The 23,752-nt window shown below is 40.3% G+C and overlaps 1 protein-coding gene across 1 annotated transcript; it reads right to left on the reverse strand.

Annotated features, from left to right (window-relative positions):
• Positions 1 to 3,471: 3,471 nt before the first annotated feature.
• LOC145515128 (uncharacterized) lies at positions 3,472 to 23,272 on the reverse strand. Its single transcript, XM_081514800.1, has 6 exons — positions 23,226 to 23,272; positions 19,444 to 19,494; positions 11,253 to 11,379; positions 5,232 to 6,012; positions 5,072 to 5,156; positions 3,472 to 4,903 (listed from the first exon to the last, which is right to left on the reverse strand). Exons 2-6 carry the CDS (start codon positions 19,456 to 19,458, stop codon positions 4,346 to 4,348), a joined length of 1,566 nt encoding a protein of 521 aa, XP_081370926.1. The 5' UTR covers positions 19,459 to 19,494; positions 23,226 to 23,272; the 3' UTR covers positions 3,472 to 4,345.
• Positions 23,273 to 23,752: the final 480 nt, after the last annotated feature.

A 23,752-nucleotide genomic window follows, 5' to 3' on the forward strand; every position in this document is an offset into this window, starting at 1 on the left:
GCGAGGCGGGCTGCAGGTGCATAGGTCCCATCCAACTGAGTTTCTCTTCCCCAGCTCCTGGCTTCTGCCTCTCACTCAAAAAGAGGTATCTGGGTCCACAGAGACTAGGCTATGGAAGAGTTAACCAGGTCCAAGAGATTTTCATAGACTTTTAATAATCCTTTCAGTCCAAATTTGATTAAAGCTGATATTTAACACTTGGTATTTCTAATCTCTTCATGCTGCAGAGTAAAGCATTTCTTGCTACTAAAAGTATATAGTTAAGGTTAGTCATTAAAATACAACTGCTTGAACTTAGGTATCCTTCTTTCAAAATGGTATCTGGAGAGCTAGGTTGCTATTTGTAATGCATCCTGTGTCATGATGATTTTAAACACACAGTAAAATCCTTTTCTCTGTCATGGTTCATAATTAAAAATTATACAAGGATAATTACAAGATATGAAAGGCCCTGGGCTCCACTCTGCTCTCTCCCTCTCTCTCAGAGGGAGTTCCGAGGAAAGCGAACCCATGAATAGAGCCAGCGGGCAAGGACCTAGGCCCTTTCGCCACCAGCTAGGAGAAGGAGTTTGGAAGCCTGTCAATTCAGCCCTGAAGGAGCCTTCCTGTGGCTGCAACCTCAAGAGCCCGAGCCACACCCACGCCACTAAAATGCTCCCGTGTACACAGAAACCGTGGACTATCATCACATGCTCACCGTGAAGCCTCTAAGCTTTGTACTGACTGGCTGCATAGCAGTAGATAATGAATGTGCTCCTGCAGGCTCACTCAGTCCTGCCTCTTTGCAAGCCATGGACTGCAGCCCGCCAGGCTCCACTGTCCATGGGATTCTCCGGGCAAGAATACTGGACTGGGTTGCCATTTCCTTCTCCAGGGAGTCTTCCTGAATCAGGGACCCAACCCGCATCTCCTGCATTGGAAGACTAGATTTTTTTTTTTTTTTTTACCACTGAACTACCTGGGAAGCCTGATTCAAGCCTGATTCTGGCCAGCTACAGAAATGGATATAAAATATATATGCCATGAAAAAGATGGAAATATGAAGGCACTTAAAATTCCAAACGAGAATTCTCACAGTAAGATGAATATGTGCATTCATCTAATCTTAATGGCTTCAAAACTGTGTTACTTAGGGAATTCTCCAGTGGTCAGGACTCCATAGTTCCACTCTAGGGGCCCAGGCTCGATCCCTGGTTGGGGAATTAAGATCCATAAGCCCTGTGGCAGTGAAAAGAAAAGAGCAGGGGGCAAGAAGTAAAGATTTATTTCCTACAATGACAAGATAAATTAAGTAAGCCACCTGGGCATGAGTGGGTGCAGACAGGTACACTGGCAGTGAGAGATGGGCAACTTAGCCATTGGATGGAGGGTGTCTAGGGTGCTCTGGGAAGGGTCAATGGAGGTGTTGACTACCCCCAGAACTGGTCATGTAGTTAAGCAAAGACAGGACTGTCTTTGTAGACAATGGAAATTGATGAGTAAAATGCAAAATTCTGTTCATGCTGATTGTGCATTTTCATTCCAATGGTATCACGAACATCATTTCCATTTAGAGTACACTAAAATCTGGGAGACAGAGATCAACTATAGTCCAGAAGTGTAGGTCAAAAGCAATCTGAGGAATCCCATATGAATTACAAAGCTCCAAAGTGGTCCAAGAATTAACATACTTGGGAGAGGAGAAAAGCTTTTTTTTTTTTTTAATTTTAATTGGAGGCTAATTACAATATTGTAGTGGTTTTTGCCATACATTGACATGAATCAGCCATGGGTGTACATCTGTTCCCCATCCTGAACCCCCCTCCCACGTTCCTCCCCATCCCATCCCTCAGGGTCATCCCAGTGCACCAGCCCTGAGCACCCTGTCTCATGCATCGAACCTGGACTGGCGATCTATTTCACATATGGTAATATACATACTTCAATGCTCTTCTCTCAAATCATCCCACCCTCGCCTTAAATCATGTTAACAAGCAGGGTCCCCCTGCAGGGTCCTTTGATGCCATTAAACAGCTTAAACGCTGAGGTTCTTGGGCATATTTGTCATCATTATTACATTTTTAATACTCCATTATTCATATATATCCTGTACATTTTAGTCTTTGAATTTTGCTTGATGTCACATTACATCCTGACAATGTGAGATTTTATTTCCAACCCCATAACTCTGGAAAATACCCAACATAAAAGAACTCTTTTTTCGTCTTTTCTGTGGAAGGAAACCACTTACTTGCTAAGAACTACATTTCCTCTTTAATGTCAGTAAGACTTAGGATAGCCCATTTGTTTACTTCAGAAACAGCAAGAAAGAAATCTTCCAACTCCCCATCCATTGCTTTATGAATGATCCCTGTTCCTCTTTTAGATCTGTGGAAGAAAAGCCTGTTAACATGATTTAATCAAAATTTACTTTTCTCCTCTCCCAAGTATGTTAATTCTTGGACCACTTTGGAGCTTTGTAATTTATATGGGACTTTGCCTAACTTGTTATACCTAACTTGTTTATTATATCCTTGGGTAGAAAAGCTGTTTTCAATTTGACTTTTGAGGTTTTACAACTTTGGTTGCTACCATTCTATTGGAAGAATAGTTCTTTTTTTGACTACCCACCAAGCAGCATGGCTTGTGGGATCTTAGGCCCCCTTCCCAGATCAGAGGCTGAACCTGCGCCGCCTGCACTGGATGTGTGGGGTCTTAACCACTGGACTGCCAGGAAGTCCTGCCAGTCACAGTATTGTGCGATAATTTCAGAAGCTGGTACTGCTCTACATTTGTTCCTGCCTAAAGGGAAATGGTTTTTATCTAATTGGGACTTATTTTTTTCAGTAAATATAGCTTCATCTTGGATAATCTTTCTTGTAGAATTATGTGGTAATCAAACTGCATCTTATTGAAATATTCATTCTTTGGCAATATTGACCTATGAGATAAATGTACAAGCATACCTTGGAAATGCAGGTCCAGAGAATGACAATAAAGTGAATCGCACAACGTAGTCACTCAAATTTTTCATATTCATACTACGTATAAAAGTTCTTCTTTGGATTATCAAGTATGCGATAGAAATGTCTAAAATAATTTTTCAAATTTATCAATCGATTCATTTCCTGCACTGGGTCCTAGTCACTGATGGTGTAGCAAGAAATAAAATACCCTGCCTTCAGGAGCTTATAAAGGAATGTCAGCAATCATTAAGTAAGATATGACTCTAGTAATGAATTAATACAATGACAGAAAGAGAGGCTGACCTAATTTAAACAATGTGTTGAGGAAGTGCTCATATGATAAGAGACGTCTGAACAAAATCATTGATTAGTTTAAAGAGCCTGTGATGCAAAACCACATGGAGATCATGAGAAAAAGGATGAAAATAATGTTGGAAGTTAATAAAAGCAAGAAAAAAAATTGTGACCTGCAGTATCCAAAAGAGCACAGAGCTTTGGATCCATTTACAATTCTTGAATGCAAACAGAAGAAGAGAATAAATCTATTTATTTAAGGCACTCAGTTTGTAGTAACTGGTACAGCAGAAATGGAAAATTTAGGATGGGGTATGTAGAAAAGCAAAACAGTTTTCCAGAAACATCTTCACCTCAAGTTATCTATGGTCCTTGCACTACAGTTGATGTGATGCTGCAGTTCTACAAAGTGCTCTAATAAAGCCGAACATGTGGACACCTGTAAAAGCCTTGACACTTCACCACACTGTTCAATGTTCAAGATCATGGAACACCTGTAGGGACGTTTCAGGCTTAAAGGCACACTGAAGAATTCACCACTCATTACATTTGAAAGGCTTCTCTACAGTATGAATTATCTGGCACATTATAAGGTATGAATTTTGACTAAACATATAGAGATGGTCATTAAACTTGTAAGGTTTCTTCCCATTACAGATTATCTGGTGGTAAGTGAGTCTATATGCAAAAAAACTTTACAACACTTGTGATATTTGTACAGTTTCTTCCTGCTATGAATTCTCCAACGAATTATAAGGTGTGAATTTTCAGATTTGAATTTTTTTTGAAGTTTGAATTTTGAAGACCTTCTCACATATAAAACAATTACATGGTGTTTCTTTTTCCCTTTTTTTTTTATATGGTGTTTCTTAAGTTGGATTTTCTGATGTGTGGTAGGGTAGAGATCTGAGTAAAAGCTTTTCTAAACTCAACAAATTTGCAACATTTCTATTCAGTATGTGGACTTCCCTGGTGGCTCATTAGGTAAAGTAAGATCCCCTGGAGATGCAAATGTCTACGCATTCCAGTATTCTTGCCTGGAGATCCCATGGACAAAGGAGCCTGACAGGCTACATGACTGTAGCGACTATCACTTTCACTTCCACTTATTCATTATGTAATCTGTGATGAATTCGAAGACATTGTTTGTAACCAAAGCCTTTGCCACACTGATCACATCTGTAAGGTTTCTCTCCAGTATGAATGAACTGATGACTGATGAGGGTTGGTCTACTGCTGAACATCTTACCACACTCATTACATTTGTAAGGTTTCTCTCCAGTATGAATTCTCTGATGAACTACGAGGTTTGAATTTCTATTAAAGACTTTGCCACACTCACTACATTTGTAAGGTTTCTCTCCAGTATGAATCCTCTGATGAGCTGCAAGGCTTCCTTTCAGACTAAATAGCTGGCCACACTGATTACATTTGTAAGGTCTGTCACCATTATGAATCGTCTGATGACGTACCAGGTTGGATTTTTGATTAAAGAACTTGCCACACTCATTACATTTGTAAGGTTTGTCTCCAGTATGGACATGTTGATGCCGTATAAGGGTTACCTTCTGACGAAAGAACTTGCCACACTCATTACACTTGTAAGGTTTCTGTCCAGTATGGACATATTGATGCCGTATAAGAGTAGTCCTGTGATGAAAGTACTTGCCACACGCATTACATTTGTATGCTGTCACTGCAGTCTGAATTTGTTGATACCTTGTAACAGTCTCCTTATCACAAAAGACCTTGCCACATTCATTAAATTTGTGAGGTTTCACTCTAGCATGTGTACTCAGATGAGTTTTAAGATGTGCTTTTTGACCAAAGACTTTGCCACATTCATTACATTTGTAAGGTTTCTCTCCAGTATGAATTCTCTGATGAACTGCAAGGTCTTTATTTTGATTAAAGACTCTGCCACATATATCACATTTAAATGGTTTTCTTCCAGTATGTTTTATCATATGTCTCCAGAGGCCAGACGGATACCGAAAGGTTTTCCCACAGACACTGCATTGGTAAGGTGTCTCTCCAGTATGAATTCTCTTATGACATGTAAGATATGAATTATGATTAAAACTCTTGCCACACACATTACATTTAAAAGGCTTCTCTCCAGTATGAGTTCTCCGATGAACTTCAAGGTGTGAATTTCGACTAAAGATCTTTCCACAAAAGTCACATTTACGCAACTTCTTTCCTGTACGGATTATCTGATGTCTACTGAAGTCTGAGCCTTTAAGAAAGATTTTGCCACCCTCATTACATTTGTAAGGTCTTTCCCTGTGTGCTTTCTGGTCTTGTGTCAATATTGAAGGATGTATAAAATCACTCCCATATATATTAGAAATGTTGGATTGGCCAGAAGGAGAAAGTTCCTGAGATGGTGAAAATGACATACTACTGTTCATGTTGTCATCAGCTTGATGAAATTCTTCAACTGTTTGTTTAGTCTGAAACATGTGCAGTGCATCCCAAGAGCTTAATGGAAGTATAGTTGCAATCAGCTTCTTTTCTGCATCCTTTCCACTGGGTTGAACTCTTCCATAAGTGACACCTTCATTATGGGATGTAGGGATATTTTTATAATTTCTTTCATCATCTCTCCACTGACATCCGAGGTCACACATATTTTCCTGTAATTCTTGATGGTAAAAATGCTTGACTTCATGGCTTTCATAGTTTCCCAACATCACTGTTTGGCATCTTTCTCCGATATCAATGTTTGATTTTAGTTGTGATTTCTTGATCATGTGTCTATGAAAGATAGCTACAAGATATAAAGAATCACAGATATATTACTACAGTGTATGAATAAATATTTTTTCAACCACAATGTTAAAAATTTTTAGGAAAACTAAAGAATAAGATTCTTCACTATAGGAACAGTGGTTACCCATAATTGAAATCAAGCTTAGGGTAGTCTATTTTCAAACCCACAATGACATAACATTCAAATTGGAAAAACTTATATTAGCTCTCAAAAATAAAGGTACTTTTCCACCAGAACCACAAAACCCAAAGAAATTAAAGACTAAACATACAAACACTAGTTTAGAAAAGAAATCACAGGAGATGCAAGAAGTGAGTTGGGTAACTAACACTGTTATTCAGAAATCCCTCTTCAAAATGGTTTCTGAGTCATCACAGATGGACATAGTCATTTGTATCCTGAGAAAGTTGTCCAAGGGATGAAATGAAATCATTTTTACAGTGTGAGTAATAAGAAAGGTGAAGTGATGGGTGAAGGAATACTTGGAAACTGGGTAGATCAGTAGAACAATTAAAATATGTGAGTAAAGGTTAGTGTTTCTATCTGCATCAAGGGAACATGAAAAGAAAAGAGTAAGACAGATAAAGGGTCTGAGTAGATTTCAGGAAATAATAAACAGAGGATATCACGGCTTATGACTGTATATATGTGTCAATAAAACTGTAAGTACAGGCAGCTAAAGCTACTGAGGTTAAAAGGAAAAAAGAAACGGTTTAGCTATTCCATTTTTAACTATGGAAATTATACTATGGGTATGTAGCCAAAATGAAAGAGATTTAAAGAGAGAAGAGAAGGACTTCCCTCGTGGCCCAGTGGATAAGACACTGTGCTTATAATGCAAGGGGCACAGGTTCGATCCTGATTAGGGAATTAGATCCCACATGCCACAACTGACAGCTGGCTCAGCCTAAACACATAAATAAAATAGCCTAAATAAATAAAACATAAAAAAAATAAAAATAAAAAAATAAAGAGAGAAGAGAATGGGATATTTCAGATATAAAGCAGGTGTACATCTATTACATTATTTGCTAAGTAGGTTATCAAATTCAATATTCCACAAGCCCCATTTCCATGCATATTTTCACAAAGAACAGATATAATGTTGTGTGAGATGTGTAAGAAATATCTTTGTTGAAACGTGAAGGAAACACTAGAATAAGACCACCAAAAGGAAATGGATGCGTTTTTTTCTGTACACAAACATACAGATAGAAAGAAGTCAACAAGTATAAAAGTTCCCCAAAATACTGCAAAAAACCCCACGAAACTATCATATAATGGAGCATGTTAAGATTTGGGGACTATATCAAACAAAATTAAATTACTGTGTTAAAAGATATCTATACTCCCACGCTCATTAAAGCAATAACCACAAATGCCACAACATCAGAGCAACTGTATAATCCAACAAATGAACAGAGAAAATATCTGGGAGAGATACACAGTATGTACCCACAAAGAATAAAAATATCCTGGGTGTTTTTAACAACACAGATGGACCATGAAGGTGTATGCTCAGTAAAAATAATTCAGAGGGAAAAAAGTACAGAATTATTCCACATATGTATAAAATAAAGTTAATTTGGAAAAAACACACAAAAAAACAAGAGGCAAACTAAGAGCAACATAGAACAGTTGTTAACGAACTCAGGGGGTTAGTAGAATGGGGGATATTACTAAAAGGAATAAATTTACAGTTCTTAGTTAAAGAGTTCTACAAATCTAATGTACAGCATGGTAATGACAGTTATCACTACTATATTACATGCTCAAAAGTTAATAAGATACTAGACCTTAAACATCTCACCACTACTCAGAAAGAAAGTGGAATTATGTCACAGGTGAATACATTAAGTAACCTACCAAGGTAATTACAATGGAACTATCAAGTCATTCCACTATAGATCTTAAACTAACACAGAGAAAGAGAAAAAACGAGCACACAGCCAAAACAGTCCTGGTTTATCAACTGAACGGAAATAAACTGAAGGAAAAAATGATAATAAAAATTCAACCCAAATAAAAACTGTTAGGCATACACAATACACCTAAGCTAGCAGAAGGCAGAAGAAAAAACTGGATTAGAGATCAATGAAATAGCGAATAATAACTACATAAAATTGTAACACCACAAGTTGGTTCTTTGAAAAGAATAACAAAACTGAGAAACCCTTATGTAGAATAATTTATAAAAGGAACAAAGACTCAAATTACTGAAATTAGAAATGAGAAAAGACAACATTAAAACTGATTCAACCGAAATCAAGAAAATTAGAAGGAAAACACTAAGAAAATTCTATGTGTAGGTAATGGATAAAGTAGAACAAATGAATAAATTCCTAGAGAATAACAACCTACCAATATATTATTAGAACCATGAAGAAATTAATATCTGTACAAACTAGTTATGGAAAGGAGATGGAATCGTTAATCAAAAACCATTGTGAGGCAAGTCATATACATTCACTGCACAATTGCAGGCAACACTTACAAACAGTTAAGGTCAATCTTCCTTAAACTTTTCCGGAAAAAACAGAAGAAAAGGAAAAGTCTCAAACTCTATGAAACGGGAAATCCTCTTAATACCAATGCCAGTCAAAGACACAAGGAAACCACAGACCAAAATTTCTAATAATGAAGCAAAATCATCAATAAAAGTGAACTAAAATTAACACCACACTAAAAAATTATATGCAACCATAAGGTGATATATTCTTGAAATGTAAGAATGCTTCAAAACATGCAAAGTTTCAGTGTAAAAAAGTATATTAATGGAATGAAACAAAAAATAAAATGATCATCTTAACTAATGCAGTAAAAAGCATTTGACACAAGTCAACAGCTTTTCATAATAAAACATTTGATAAACAAGGAATTTAAAAAGCTATGGACAAATCTTACACGCTAAAGGACAAATCTTATACAAGGACAGAAAGATGTGTACATCATAAACTAAAAACATGGCTAAAAAATATTAGAAAAGACACAATTGACACAAAGACATCCTAAACTCTAGGATTTGAAGTCAATATTGTCAAGATATCAGTATTAACCAGAGCAATCAACAGATTCAACCCACTGCTTAGTAAAATCGATAGTATTTCTTGAAGAAATGATAAACACATCTCGCAAATTCATTTGAAATCTCAAAACATGCCGAAGAGCAAAGTACACTTAAAAAGAACAAAGCCAGAGGTCTCGCAGGTCTTTATTTCAAAACTCACTCCAAATCTATACTAATAAAATGATGTGGTACAAAGATAAAGACAGAGCAACTGGTGGAATAGTACAGAGACATAAAAAAAAAAAAAACCTCTCGTATATGGTCAAATGTTCTAGAAGGGGGTCAAGACAACTCAACGGAGGAAGGGCAGTCTATTAAAAAAAAATTGTGGAGGAAACTAGTTCTTCAAATACACAACAATTTATCTGGACCATTAACTGACATAATACACAAAACCAATAAAAGACCTAAGCAAGCCCAAAATGCATAAAACTGCTAGAAATCAACATGCAGGAAAAGCTTTATGACAGCAGTCACCAGTGATTTATTATGCATAACATGAAAAGCACCAGTGACAAACCTAAAACAGAAATTTGAACTACCTCAAAATTATAAACTACTGTGCATTAGATCACTTAATAGAGTGAAAAACAATCTATGCTATGGCAAAAAATATTTGCAAATGATTTATGTCATAATAAAATATCAAGAATATGTAAACAACTCTAAAAACAACTAATCACTGGAATTTCCTGGTGATCCAGTGGTTAAGATTCCACACTTCCAGTATAGTGGGCTTGGGTTCGATCCCTGGTCATGGAACTAAGATCCCACATGCCACATGGTGAGGCCAAAACATAAATAAATAAGATAAAAATTTTAAAAATAAATAAAAAAAAGAACTAATCACCAATTCTACCTGGATGGGGCTGGCTTGTCTCCAATCAACCAACCCACACAATGAAAACAGAAAACAACCACTATCAGTAACATGAAATACATATACCTGATGATTAAAGAAATAAAATCGAGACCATTTATTATGCATAGAAATGTACAAAATGAAAGCAGCAGTGCCAAAAACAAATGATGGTTCATCACTGAAGGTAACACTCCGCCTCATAAGCTGTCTCAGTATTTGTTTGGAGAAGGGGAGGGTCCACACCATGGTTTGTGGGATCTTAGTTTGCTAAGCAGTGATGGAACCCACACCAACCACTGGACCGAGAGGGAATTCTCAAGCTCTCTCATTAAGATGTTTCAAACTTGAGTGTGGACGCAGAATGGTGCCCACAGGCATAAAAAATACGGCACCAACAACAGTTTAGTCAATACCCTCACATGAGGATGTGAACTTGGACGATGTTATCTCTAGAAAAAAATTCTCAAACCATTTCTTGAGGAGCAAAACAGGTGGTTACTAGGGGCTTCCCCGGTGGCTCAGTGGTAAAGAATCCACCTGCCAAAGCAGGAGATACAGGTTCAAACTGTGATCCAAGAAGACCTCACATGACAGGGAGAAAATACGGCCCTGAGCCACAATTATGGAGCCTGTGCTCTCAAGTCCAAGAGCCAAAACCACTGAAGCCCTGACAGTTTAGAGCCCATGCTCTGTAACAAGAGAAGCCGCCACAATAAGAAGACTGCTCATCGCAACTAGAGTAGCCCCCACCTGCTGCATCCAGAGAAAAGCCTGCACAGCAACAAAGATCCAACAAAATAAAAAATAAATTAATTAAATTATTTTTTAAAAGAAAACAATGAGGGAGAGAAAGACATGTCAACTGCTGTGGTTTTTCCAGAATCTCAACTCTGTGTTCACATGAGAGTGAGGACATTATAGGTGGCTCTGGAAAAATGTTTCACAGAATCATCCACTGCCCGCCACGTTTTTGTTTCAGAGCGAACAATGTAATATGCAGGTATTATCCAACACTCTTCTAATAAGTACTGAGTCAAAAGCACAGAGTAGAATACAGGGAATTAAAATATTTTAAAAGCTTCCAGATAGGGGTTAGACATATTTGAGTGCTGGAAAAACTCCTACCGTGAAGTGGCCAGATCATCTGAAGGAAGGGCATGTTTAAACTCCTGAACCTACATCACGAAGGTTTTCATGCCTGAGACAACATGGCTTTGATCTCCATTAAGCAAGATACGGAGTTCCAAAAGGCAAAGAGCAGTAAATGCAAAGATACCCTCCCAACTTTTGGCAGGAAATTATCCTCACCCACAGAGAGCAGGTTCCTGATGGTCTCCAGCATGACATCCCTGTACAAGGTCCTCTGAGCAGGGTCCAGGCATTCCCACTCTTCTGGAGAGAATTCAATGGCCACATCCTTCAAGGTCAGTCGTGCCTTAAGTTTAAAACAAAAAACATTTAACCAAGGGGACATGAGCAGAGTTCTTACTTGCATATAAAATAAGTAGAGGTGAAAACATCAAGTTGAAGTATGTACTGTGACAGAGCCATGTAAAGGTATTTGACACTACCTCTGTGTCTAATTTCTTACGCTTTATCATAGAGATTACAATATCCTCCAAACAGATATAGGTTTCTTGTTTCTCTAGGAAATATGTGAAATAGATACAAATAAAAATTCAAAGCTGGGCTGTCTATATGAAAGTCTTAGACAGTATGCTCTATCACTGAGGGATGATCAAAGCCGATGTGGAGGACCGTGAGTGATCTTCAGTCATGACTGAGTCTATAGTGTGTTTAAGGAAAACTCAAAATGTTCAACCACGATGATGACAGGAGCAGCAAAGATGAAAACCGTTTGAACTTCCTGTCTGAAATACATTACTCTAAATGTTTTACATGTATTAACTTGTTGTCAGCATCAGAGCTCACTAGAGAAAAACCTATTCTGATCTTGCAGAGGAGAGACCTGTGTCAAAGACACACTGAGAAACTCCAATCAGGTCTAGAAGTTCAGGAATCACGGAGCAAGCCGCTGAACTCCTAAGGCTGGACTTTGGAACTGAAGTTTAAAATGCAAGAGTTAGGTAACACACAGAGCATCAAAAGTACATTGCCAGATTGTTTCATGAAGAAAACGTGAAAGAAGTTCAAGGTGAACAAAACAGATGGCCTAAAAGGTCTTTATACATGTGTGCACACACACATGCACAAGAAATGTTAGTAATTTTATTATTACCTAAATCATCAATATGATAGTGTAGAAAAAGTTGGAGGCCAGAGAATATGTTAAAAATATAACTGCTATAGCAAAAAGATATAATACATAGTTTTAAAATCATGATGACTTTCACATAAAGTGTGGAACTGCATATCCATGAATGCATATACTTAAATGAATGTACTTAAAATGCTTAAAACTCAACATTCAAAAAACTAGGATCATGGCATCTGGTCCCATTACCTCATGGCAAATAGACGGGGAAACAATGGAAACAGTGAGAGACTTTATTTTCTTGGGCTTCAAAATCACTGCAGATAGTGACTGCAGCCATGAAATTAAAAAACGCTTGCTCCTTGGAAGAAAAGCTATGACAAACCTAGACAGCATATTAAAAAGCAGAGACTTTTTTGTTGTTACTTTGCCAACAAAAGTCCATCTAGTCAAAGCTATGGTTTTTCCAGTAGTCATGTATAGATGTGAGAGTTGGGACTCTAAAGAAAGATGAGTGCTGCAGAATTGATGCTTTTGAACTGTGGTGTTGGAAAAGACTCGAGAGTTCCTTGGACTGCAAGGAGATCCAACCAGTCAATCCTAACAGAAATCAGTCCTGAATACTCATTGGAAAGACTGATGCTGAAGCTGAAACTCCAGTACTTTGGCCACCTGATGCAAAGAACTAACTCACTGGAAAAGACTCTGATGCTGGGAAAGAGTGAAGGCAGAAGAAGGGGATGACAGAGGAGATGGTTGGATGGCATCATCGATTCAATGGACATGAGTCTGAGTAAGCTCCAGGAGTTGGTGATGGACAAGGAAGCCTGGCATGCTGTAGTCCATGGGGCCACAAAGAGTCTGAGCGACTGAGCGACTGAACTGAACTGAATGCATGTACACACATCAACACTAAATTAACAAAAATGAGAGTAGTATATTCTAGACAGATTTTTCAGATGTTTTTCTCATCACTTTTATTCATGTGCATTCAGGATCTTCCAGACAAGGAAAATGACTGGAAGATCAACTGTACTCAACTGCATTTGTCAACATGATTTTATAATAGGCTACTGAAAAACAGCACAGACATTTAAAAAACAATATTTTAATTCCAACCTCAACAAAATAACTGTATTAAAAATATAATTTTGTCCACTTAAACTTACACAGGAAGGCACTGTTGTCTTTTAGTCACTAAGTCCTCTCTGACTCGTTGTGACCACATGAACTGCAGCACATCAGGCTTCTTTGTCCGTCATTATCACTCTGGGTTTGCTCAAACTCATGTCCATTGAGTCACTGTTGCCAGCAACCATCTCATCCTCTGTGCCCCCTTCTCCTCCTGCCCTCAATTTTTCCCAGCTCAGGGTCTTTTCCATTAGTCAGCTCTTCAATTCAGTGGTCAAAGTATTGGAGTTTCAGCTTCAGCGTCAATCCTTCCAATGAATATCCAGGGTTGATTTCCTTTAGGATTGACTGGTTTGATTGCCTTGCTGTCCAAGGGACTCTCTAGAGTCTTCTCCAGCACCACCGTTCAAAAGCATCAATTTTTCAGATGCTCAGCCTTCTGCATGGTCCAACTCTTACATCCGTACATGACTACTGCAAAAAACACAGCTTTGACTATATGGACCTCTGCTGGCAAAGGATTGTCTCTGATTTTTAAAACGCTGTCTAGGTTTGACAGAGCTATTCTCTTCCAAGGAGCAAGCATCTTAATTTTGTGGCTGCAGTCACTGTCTGCACTGAGCCCAAGAAAATGAACTATGACATTTCCCCCATCTATTTGTCATGAAGGGATAGGATCGGATGCTATGATCTTCATTTTTGAGTGCTGAGTTTTAAGTCAGCTTTTTCACTCTCTTCTTTCACCTTCATCAAGAAGCTCTTTGGTTCCTCTTCACTTTCTGCCATTAAAGTGGTATCATCTGCATATCTGAGGTTGTTGATATTTCTCCTGACAATCTTAATTCCAGTTTGTGATTCATCTAGCCTGGCATTATGCATGATGTATGCTGCATGTAAGTTAAATAAGCAGGGTGACAATATACAGTCTTGACATACTCCTTTCCCAATTGGGAACCAGTCCATTGTTCCATGTCCCATTCTAAGTGTTGCTTCTTGTCCTGCATACAGGTTTTTCAGGAGGCAGGTAAGGTGGTCTGGTACTCCCACCTCTTTAGGAATATTCCAGTTTGTTGTGATCCACACAGTCAAAGGCTTTAGTATAGTCAATGAAGCAGAACTAGATGTTTTCTTGGACTCTCCATGCTTTTGCTATGACCCAGCGTATGTTGGCAATTTGATCTCTGGGTTCTCTGCCTTTTCATAATCCAGCTTGTATGAAATGTTCCCTTGGTAACTCTAATTTTCTTAAAGAGATCTCTAGTCTTTCCATTCTCTTGTCTTCCTTTATTTCTTTGCATTTCTCACTGAAGAAGGCTTTCTTTCCTCTCCTTACTCTTCTCTGGAACTCTGCATTCAAGTGAGTATATCTTTCCCTTTCTCCCTTTCCCTTTCTCACTTCTCTTCTTTTCTGAGCTCTTTGTAAGGCCTCCTCAGGCAACCATTCTTGCATTTCTTTTTCTTGGTGACGGTTTTGGTCATCACCTCCTGTACAATATTCTGTACCTCCACCCACAGTTCTTCAGGCAATCTGTCTACCAAATCTAATCACTTGAATCTATTCATCACCTCCACTGTATAATCATAAGGGATGTGACTTAGGTCATACTTGAATGGCCTACAGGTTTTCCCTACTTTCTTCAATTTAAGTCTGAATTTTGCAATAAGGAGCTCATGATCTAAGCCACAGTCAGCTTCAGGTCTTTTTACTGCTGACTGTATAGAGCTTCTCCATCTTTGGCTGCAAAGAACATAATCAATCTGATTTCAGTACTGGCCATCTGGTGATGTCCATGTGTAGAATTGTCTTGTGTTGTTGGAAGGGTTTGCTATGACCATTGTGTTCTCTTGACAAAACTCTGTTAGCCTTTGCCCTACTTCATTTTGTTCTCCAAGGCCAAACTTGCCTAATAGTCCAGGTTATCTTTTGACTGCCTACTTTTGCATTCCAGTCCCCTATGATGAAAAGGACATCTTTTTTTGGTGTTAGTTCTAGAATATCCTGTAGATCTTCACAGAACCATTCGACTTAAGCTTCTCCAGCATTAGAGGTTGGGGTATAGACTTGGATTACTGTGATGTTGAATGGTTTGCCTTGGAAACAAACCAAGATCATTCTGTCATTTTTGAGATTGCAACCAAGTACTGCATTCCAGGGATATTGTTGACTATGAGGGTTACTCCATTTCTTCTAAGGGATTCCTGTCCACAATAGTAAATATAATGGTCATCTGAAATTCACCCATTCTGGTCCATTTTAGTTCCCTGATTCCTAGCATGTCAATGTTCACTCTTCCCATCTCCTGTTTGACCACTTCCAATTTATCTTGATTCACTGGACCTAATATTCCAGGTTCCTATGCAATACTGTTCTTTACAGCATTGGACTTTACTTTCACCACCAGATACAACCACAACAGGGCATTGTTTCAGCTTCAGCTCAGCCTCTTCATTCTTTCTTTAGCTATTTCTCCACTTTACCCCAGTAGAATATGGGCACCTACTGACCTGGGGGTTTCATCTTTCAGTGTCATACCTTGTTGCCTTTTCATACTGTTCATGAGGTTCTCAAGGCAAGAATACTGAAGTGGTTTGCCATTCCCTTCTCCAGTGGGCCACGTTTTGTCAGGCCCTAACTAGCAGGGACATGCCCTTCAGCCACTCAAAGTAGCTGGATGACATGCCTGGTGCCCTGGCAGGCCCACTGCTGGTCCCTGTTGTCTTCTGTCTGATACTGTGCAGTAACCCCTGTTCTCTTAAGGACTGAATATCTTTTTCCGTCCTCACTTTTTGCCTTAGATTTGTGAATGTTCACAGTTGCAGCTCTGACATGCCCTCTGTGTCTTGTTCCCACTCGCTGTGTTCCTCTGTCACGTTCTCTAGTGGTCCCTGCTCAGGCACGCTGTACCATGTGAAAGGCAGGCAGGACTGCTGGCCAGCCCCCGTCACTCCACTGTCACTTCAGCGAGAATTCATCAAGTATTTCCTTCTGATCGTGATGTTTGGTAACATATTCACTGGCTGTCAGGAGTCTCTCAACATGCAGCCAGGGGTTGAGGCAAAGGCCCTGCTGGAGTGGCTGGGAAAGGGGTCCAGGAAGGGCTGAAGCTGACTTTGGATGACGCCCAGAAGTGAAGGCCACCCTGGAGCCATCCACTGCCCAGGAGTGGCTGGCCTCCCTGGGGTCCATACACAGACGAGGAGTCACTGTCCGCTGTAGAGACGATCCGCCACCCTGGAGCCACCATCTGCCAGTGGAGCTGATCAGCCGCACTTGGGCCAACCGTACCCAGGCTTTTCTGCTGCCACTGGTGGACCTAGGGCCAATCTGCTGCCATTGCAGGTTTCATGCTTGGAAATGGGGGTGCTGGTCACTACCCTGCTCCAGCCTCTGCCTCTGGGGTGATCTTTGTGAAGCCCGTGGCCTTGGCCATGTTATCCCACAGTTGTCTTAACCAAAAGGCATTAACAAAGGCCAAAGAGTTTCTTTGTTTCTGGCAGTAATTAACTTTGATTCAAATTTGGAAAAGTTATTACTATTACACATTATCTGTGGATTAATAACAAAATTAGCACCATAGTAAAATAAAACACTTGTTGGACAATTTAAAATCATGACAAAAAAAAAAAACAACATGGAAAAAAATCTATTGTTATCAACCAAGAATATGTCACCAAACATCACGATCAGAAGGAAATACTTGATGAATTCTCGCTGAAGTGACAGTGGAGTGACGGGGGCTGGCCAGCAGTCCTGCCTGCCTTTCACCATGGTACAGCGTGCCTGAGCAGGGACCACTAGAGAACGTGACAGAGGAACACAGCGAGTGGGAACAAGACACAGAGGGCATGTCAGAGCTGCAACTGTGAACATTCACAAATCTAAGGCAAAAAGTGAGGACGGAAAAAGATATTCAGTCCTTAAGAGAACAGGGGTTACTGCACAGTATCAGACAGAAGACAAAGTAAGGAAAAAAACTAACAAAAGACACAAAATATACTATGAAATGGGAAAAGGTAAATTTACCAAGAAAGTGTAACAATTACAAATATGTATATATCTAACATCAGAGTTCCCCAGAAAATGAAGATCTGTTCAGTAAAAATGGAAATAGATGAGAGCATGGCATCAGTCAGGCTTCACTACCTGAGTTTCACCAGCGCACGGAAACCAAAGATCAAGGAGGAAGCCGAGCACTCGTACAACCCTGCAGAATGACTGCACCTAACGAGCATGTACCGAAAAGTCCACTCGACAACAGCAGAAACCACGTCCGTCTCCAGCACATGTCTTGCAACATTCTCCATTTCACAGACCACATGCCAGACCGTAAAACAAAGCTCAACAAATATATGAAGGCTGAGAACATAAAAAGTATCGTCTTAAAAAAAAAAAAGAGTATCCCCTTTAACCACAGTGATATGATACTAGAAATAAACAGCAGAAGGAAAACAGGAAAAGCTTCCAAAAGTGGAAAGTAAGCAGTTTATTGTTTAAGAAGGTATGGGTATGGGGAGGGAGGTGGGAGGGGGGTTCAGGATGGGGAACACATGTACACCCACAGCTGATTCACGTCAATGTATGGCAAAACCCACTACAACATAGTAAAGTAATTAGCCTCCAATTAAAATAAATTAAAAAAAAAAAGAAAAGAAGGAACGAGTCAAAGAAGAAATCACAGGGAAAACTGTCAAGTATGTGAATGAAAATAAAAACACAGCATATCAAATTTATTAACAGGTAGTCAAAGATGCAGTAATGGGGAAGTCCACACTGCTAAATTCTTAGAACCACAAAAGAGAAAGATGCACACTCTGTATTACTCTTCCAGAAACTACCGAACAACCTAGCCAGAGCAATTGGAAAAGAAAAAAAAAAAAGATCCAAGTTATCCAAACTGAAAAGAAAGCAAAATTACCTTTTATTTTGTAGGTGACAAGATTTTATATAATAGAACCCAAAAGAGACTACAGAAGAAAAGTGACTACTCTAAAAACATGAAGGACTTTCCCAGTGGTCCAGTGGTAAAGAATCCGTCTGCCAATCCCTGGTCCAGCAAGATCCCATATGCGGTGGGGCAACTAAGCCCGTGCGCCACAACTAGTGAAACCTGCCCACCCAGAGCCTATGCTCTGCAACAGAGAAGCAACTGTAATGGAAAGCCCATGTACCAAAACTAGCAAGTAGCCTCCAACTGTCACAACTAGACAAAGCCCACTCGCAAACAACTAGCACAGCCAAAAATAAATAAATAAATAAACAAAAATTTAGAAAAACCTTAGAAGAGTTGCAGCATAAACTATCTGTACACCGAAATCAGTTGCACTTCGATACACAATGAATAATGCCAACAGAAAATCAGAGAACAATCTCATAGAATCCTTAGGGAAAAGATCAGCCAACTAGGTGCAAGACCTCTACATTGACGAATGGGAAACTTTTTAAGAAGTCTCTGGAGATATATATGAAAGAAACACACCCTGTAATCATGCAGTGGGAACTTTATGTTTTTAAAATGAGCAACTCTGGGTGGGAGGGAGGCTCAAGAAGTAGTGGATATATGTATATCCATGGCTGATTCATGTTGTACGGCAGAAACCAACATAACATCGTAAAGCAACTATCCTCCAATTAAAAATAAAATGTAAAGAATAGGAAAAAAAAAAAGAAATTCCTTCACTTGCAACCCAGCAGACAAGACCTAGCATACGCCCCAAAATTTTCAATGGAAATTAAGAGGCAGTGAAACTAATTAAAAACAGGTAACACTTCCTTTGCTTAGAAGTAGCAAACTATAAAAATCAAGTCAATAAAGTTTCACTGCAAAATTTTCTTTACAAAAAGATGACCAAATTAGGGACTTCCCTGGCGGTCCAGTGATTAGGACTCCACGCTTCCCCTACAAGGGGTGCGGTCTACAGATATAAAGAATCCCTATCAAAATTTCCAAGGCAATTTTTGCACTTTTAGAAAAACAATCATTCGTAAATTCATAGGGAATCTCAAGAGCCAGCAAACAGCCAAAAAACTCTTGAAAAAGAACATGAATATACAGGTATCAGGCAGGATACTTCAGATTCTGCAAAGATTAGCATATCCAAAGACGGGCATTTCAAGAAGGACAGACTGAAAAACAACTAAGAATATGACCTTACCTGAGAAAGAGCCATTTCTGACTTCTCTTCCTTTTGCTTCCTCCTCTTCCTCTTAGCAGGACACACAAAAAGGGAGAAAACAAAATATTAGACTAACTGGTAAAACTAGGATTTGTCTGTTAATATAAAAGACCATTGACAACTTGACCAAGTACCCAGCAAAACTGTCTAAAATTATTTATTACACACCAAAGAGCTTTTCCAATACAAAAGAGAAGAAAGCAGGCAGGCATTCAAGATATCTGAAACACATTTTAAAAAGAAACAATTTATGAATTTTTATCACCTAATAATTGTGGGTCAACATTTTACAAATTTCACAGTATATTAATATTTAGAAAAGAATTACTTGATTATAGAAGACCACCAAAGCTCGTTAACAGAAGTTAACGATCACTTCTAGGGAAGTAGAAACTGAACGAACTAAACATTTTTTCCATGCTAGAAAACATATTATATGTAAAGATATAAAAAAGAAAAGTAAGCCTATCACAAAAAAGAACACTCTCAATGTTCCTTTTAAGACACCATGCAGTGACAGATTCAATCATTTCTTGTCCTCTCCCTGCTCCTCTGTCTCACGTCAGAAAAAGGAAAGGGGACGACTCACAAATGAGTGAATCAAATCACTGTCCCCTGGAGAAACAGGGTTTGCAAATACAAGTTCTCTTCTGATGCAAAGAATTACAGAATGCACAAGACACGAGTTCTGCAATTCTCATCCTCATCTGTACAATTAGACATTTTACTACGTTCTAACATAAGAACTCATGTATCATAACTTATCCACAACCAAGCAGCTCACCATCCACCTGCATCCAGTTCCTGCTCCCCACCCGCTCCCCCAGGCGTTTCCGTTTTAGTCGGTCTGTCTCTTTTCTTCCCCTCTGCTCTCCTGCTTCCCTGTTTCTTCCCCCACACCTGTCCTGCCCACTCTGTAAACGGTGTCCCTCAAGATGCTGGGTCTCTGCACCCTTTCTGACGGGCCTCCGTGTTTCTGCCTCTTCCTTCCCCTTCCCCGCTCCCTCTCTGCCCTCCAGTTACACCCCTTCTCTCCTTCTCCTGACACCCCAGGTGCTGATGCGTCCTTCCAGCTCTCTCTTCCTCTTGTGGTCACACTTGACCCTCCTCCTCTCCCAGCACCACGCTGCTCTGCAGCCCAAGCACCCAGCTCTTTCATCCTCCCGCCCCACTCTGTGTAAAGTGCCTCTCCTTTGGTGCCCCTGCCCCACCGCTGATCCAAGGCCCCTCTATGTTACTCTGTCAGCTACAAACTGGCACTTGCCATCTACCTACATGCCAGTAGTCATGTACAGAAGTGTGAGTTGGACCATAAAGAAGGCTGAGGGCCAAAGAATTGATGCTTTTGAACTATGGTGCTGGAGAAGACTCTTCAGAGTCCCTTGGACTGCAAGGAGATCAAACCAGTCACTCCAAAGGGAAACCAACCCTGAATACTCATTGGTAGGACTGATGCTGAAGCTCCAGGACTTTGGCCAGCTGATGCGAAAGCCAACTCACTGGAAAAGACTGTGATGCTGGGAAAGATTGAAGGCAAGAGGATAAGGGGGTGGCAGAGGATGAGACGATTAGACAGCATCACTGACTCAATGGACATGAGTTTGAGCAAACTCGGTGAGATGGTGGAAGACAGGGAGCCTGATGTGCTGCAGTCCATGGTGTTGAAAAGAGTCCAACATGACTTAGGGACTGAAGAACAACAATCCACCTATCTACTGCTACAAGAACTAAATCATGTGCTTTTGCAGGTGTTGATCTTCAATACCCTCTGAAAGGACTTTTGGGTGGAGAACAGAAATGAGGCACTCTGTACTCAGGAAAAACTGGAAGGCCAGGTCTTCAGATAGATATTTTTAGGAGCCAATTTTATGAGCCCAATTCTTGTATCTCCCCATATCTAGAAAAGCACTAAAATCCTTCATGGTGATGACTGTTCCTTGTGATTAGCAAAGTTTCACAAAAGTAGAAAGCTTCTGGAAAAAATATGTGGTTGATTAAATGTATTCCCCCTTCACCAAAATCACATATATACTGACCTTTTCCCCTGCCTCTTTGTAGCAGTTTCTCAGAGCTTTGTGAAGTAGTGTTTCCTGGACTGCAGTTCTCATTTTGCCCCAAATAAAACCTTACTTGCAAATCTCACATTGTGCATTTTTTTTTTTTAAGTTGACACGTCCAATCACTGGAGAATCATCTTTTTAAAACTTTATTTGTTATTCACCTGGTATTTTCAACACTTAATCGCTTTCACTTTACTCTTTTAACAAGTCCCTCAGCAACTCTCTCTATTCCTAGCTATTCTCCCTCATTCTTTTCTTGTTCCCAGTTTTTCTAGTTCCCTCAGTTGCTCATTTCTCTGCTTTTCCTGATCCCCTACATATTTAAAGGGATGGCAACTGAATAGGATGCCTGCCTACAGGAAAAGACTGTCCGTCGGGTGGAATTTGGGACAGAAGAACACTATGTGTCACGTGGCTGCCCTAGGTCACCTCTGCCTGGGTGGGGAAAGGCTCCCAATGAAGGGGAGGCCTGAGTGGCTGACGGACCAGCCTGAGAAGGGAGGACAATGGGGCTGGGAGGGAGAGAGCTCTCAGGAGAGGGGTGGGGTCTCCAGAAGGCCAGAGATAGAGACAGAGTAAAGGGATAAAGCAGGTTAATCCTGGGACTTCCCTAGTGGTCCAGTGGCTAGCACTCTGCACTCCCAATGTAGGGAACCCGGATTTGATTCCTAGATACCACATGCCAAAACTAAGATCCAGCACAGCCAAATAAATAAACTTAGAAAAGAAAACAAAACAAAAGTTAATCCTACTAAGGGCACTGTCAGTAGAAAAAATGAGGGAGATGCCTGTAAGTTAATGATTACACAAAGACACCAGATTTGGTTAACCACAAAACCTATCAGGGTTACATAGCAATAAACCCACACAACAGGGCACAAGATGAGCCACAAAACAATAAAACAACGGTGGCATGAAACCCACATTGTGCCCAGTGAGCTCATTACGTTAGGACACTCTCTTCGCACACATAAAAAGCAATAATTTGCGGATCTAACTTGATCTGGCAGGGACAAGAAAACTCCATTGCCTAACCTGGAGGAGGGGCTGCAGACGGAAGCAAAAGGTCTACTAGAGAAAGACACGAAAGGTCGTCTCCTCCCCACTTTTCCTTTATCAAACTGTAGCCCAGTAAGTCCTCAGGGCATAGCACCCTCTGGCCCGCCCACCTGTTAGCCTCACGAGGAGTCCTATTCTAGAATCACATATCTTCCACTTTTCCTGTCGCAAAAGATGACATATAAAGGACTCTGGCACGGAGCTCTTCACCACCCCTTCGCGGGAAGAGACACAAACGTTTCGCCAGGTCCAGGCTGAGGTTGAGGAGCGGGCCTCTCCCTGGGTGGAGTGGCCAGCGCTGCCGTCCAGAGGCGAGAGGGCTACGCTGCGAGGTGAGGGGCGCAAAAGGTCCTCGCAAAAGAGGACTTCACATGACGGTTGAGGTAGTGAACAGTTTTAAGCAGGATAATGTAGCGAAAGGAGGCATTTACGTGCACCGAAGGCGGAAAGGCAAGGTGAGGGACAAACCTCGAAGAGAATTTAAACCCAAAATACCCGACCAGTAAGGGGATTACTGGTTTTATATGGGGCGGAGGGAAGGGTGATGAAATGTCAGATCCCTAGTCACTCCGAAGAAACTGAGGTGTGACTAAAGCGGGGGTACCTCACAGCGCAAATCTACACAAGTAAGCAAACACTTACCCTCCACGGTCGGGCGTTCACTCTGGGCTCCGCACTTCCGTTTCCATAAGAAACTGCGCAAGCGCGGAGTTAGAAGCCGGCTTCCGGAGGCGGGACCTTGGCAGTGCGCTACCGGCGAGGGGCGTGGCGAAAATGGCGGCCGTTCTATGCTGCCAGCAAAGGGGTGGTGGAGAGGCGATGATTCCTCCTCATATCCTCAAAGTGCTGTGTTAACTTATTGTCTTGAACCTTTTGGAGTAAGAGCTTACCGTTGTGTGGATTACTTAGGTGGGAAGCTAATATGTATCTCCCTAACAAGTTGAAAATGGCTTCAATAAAACTTACTGGCAATCGGTTTGCTCCCGAGGCTCAAGCAATTCAGGGGTTGGAAAAGTGGGTCTCCAGTGGGGCAGTTAGCAATCATTTCAGTAGTTTAAGAAAACAACAACCGGACATGCCTCTATTTTACACACTAGAATGAGTAATGAAAAATTCCCCTAGTATAAAGTGGGTCATTTCTCACTGATAACTTACAGAATAGCTTTTCT

This window comes from Giraffa tippelskirchi, chromosome 7 (genome assembly GCF_054371585.1).
Source record: "Giraffa tippelskirchi isolate mGirTip1 chromosome 7, T2T-mGirTip1v1.2.pri, whole genome shotgun sequence".
Lineage (NCBI taxonomy): Eukaryota > Metazoa > Chordata > Mammalia > Artiodactyla > Giraffidae > Giraffa > Giraffa tippelskirchi.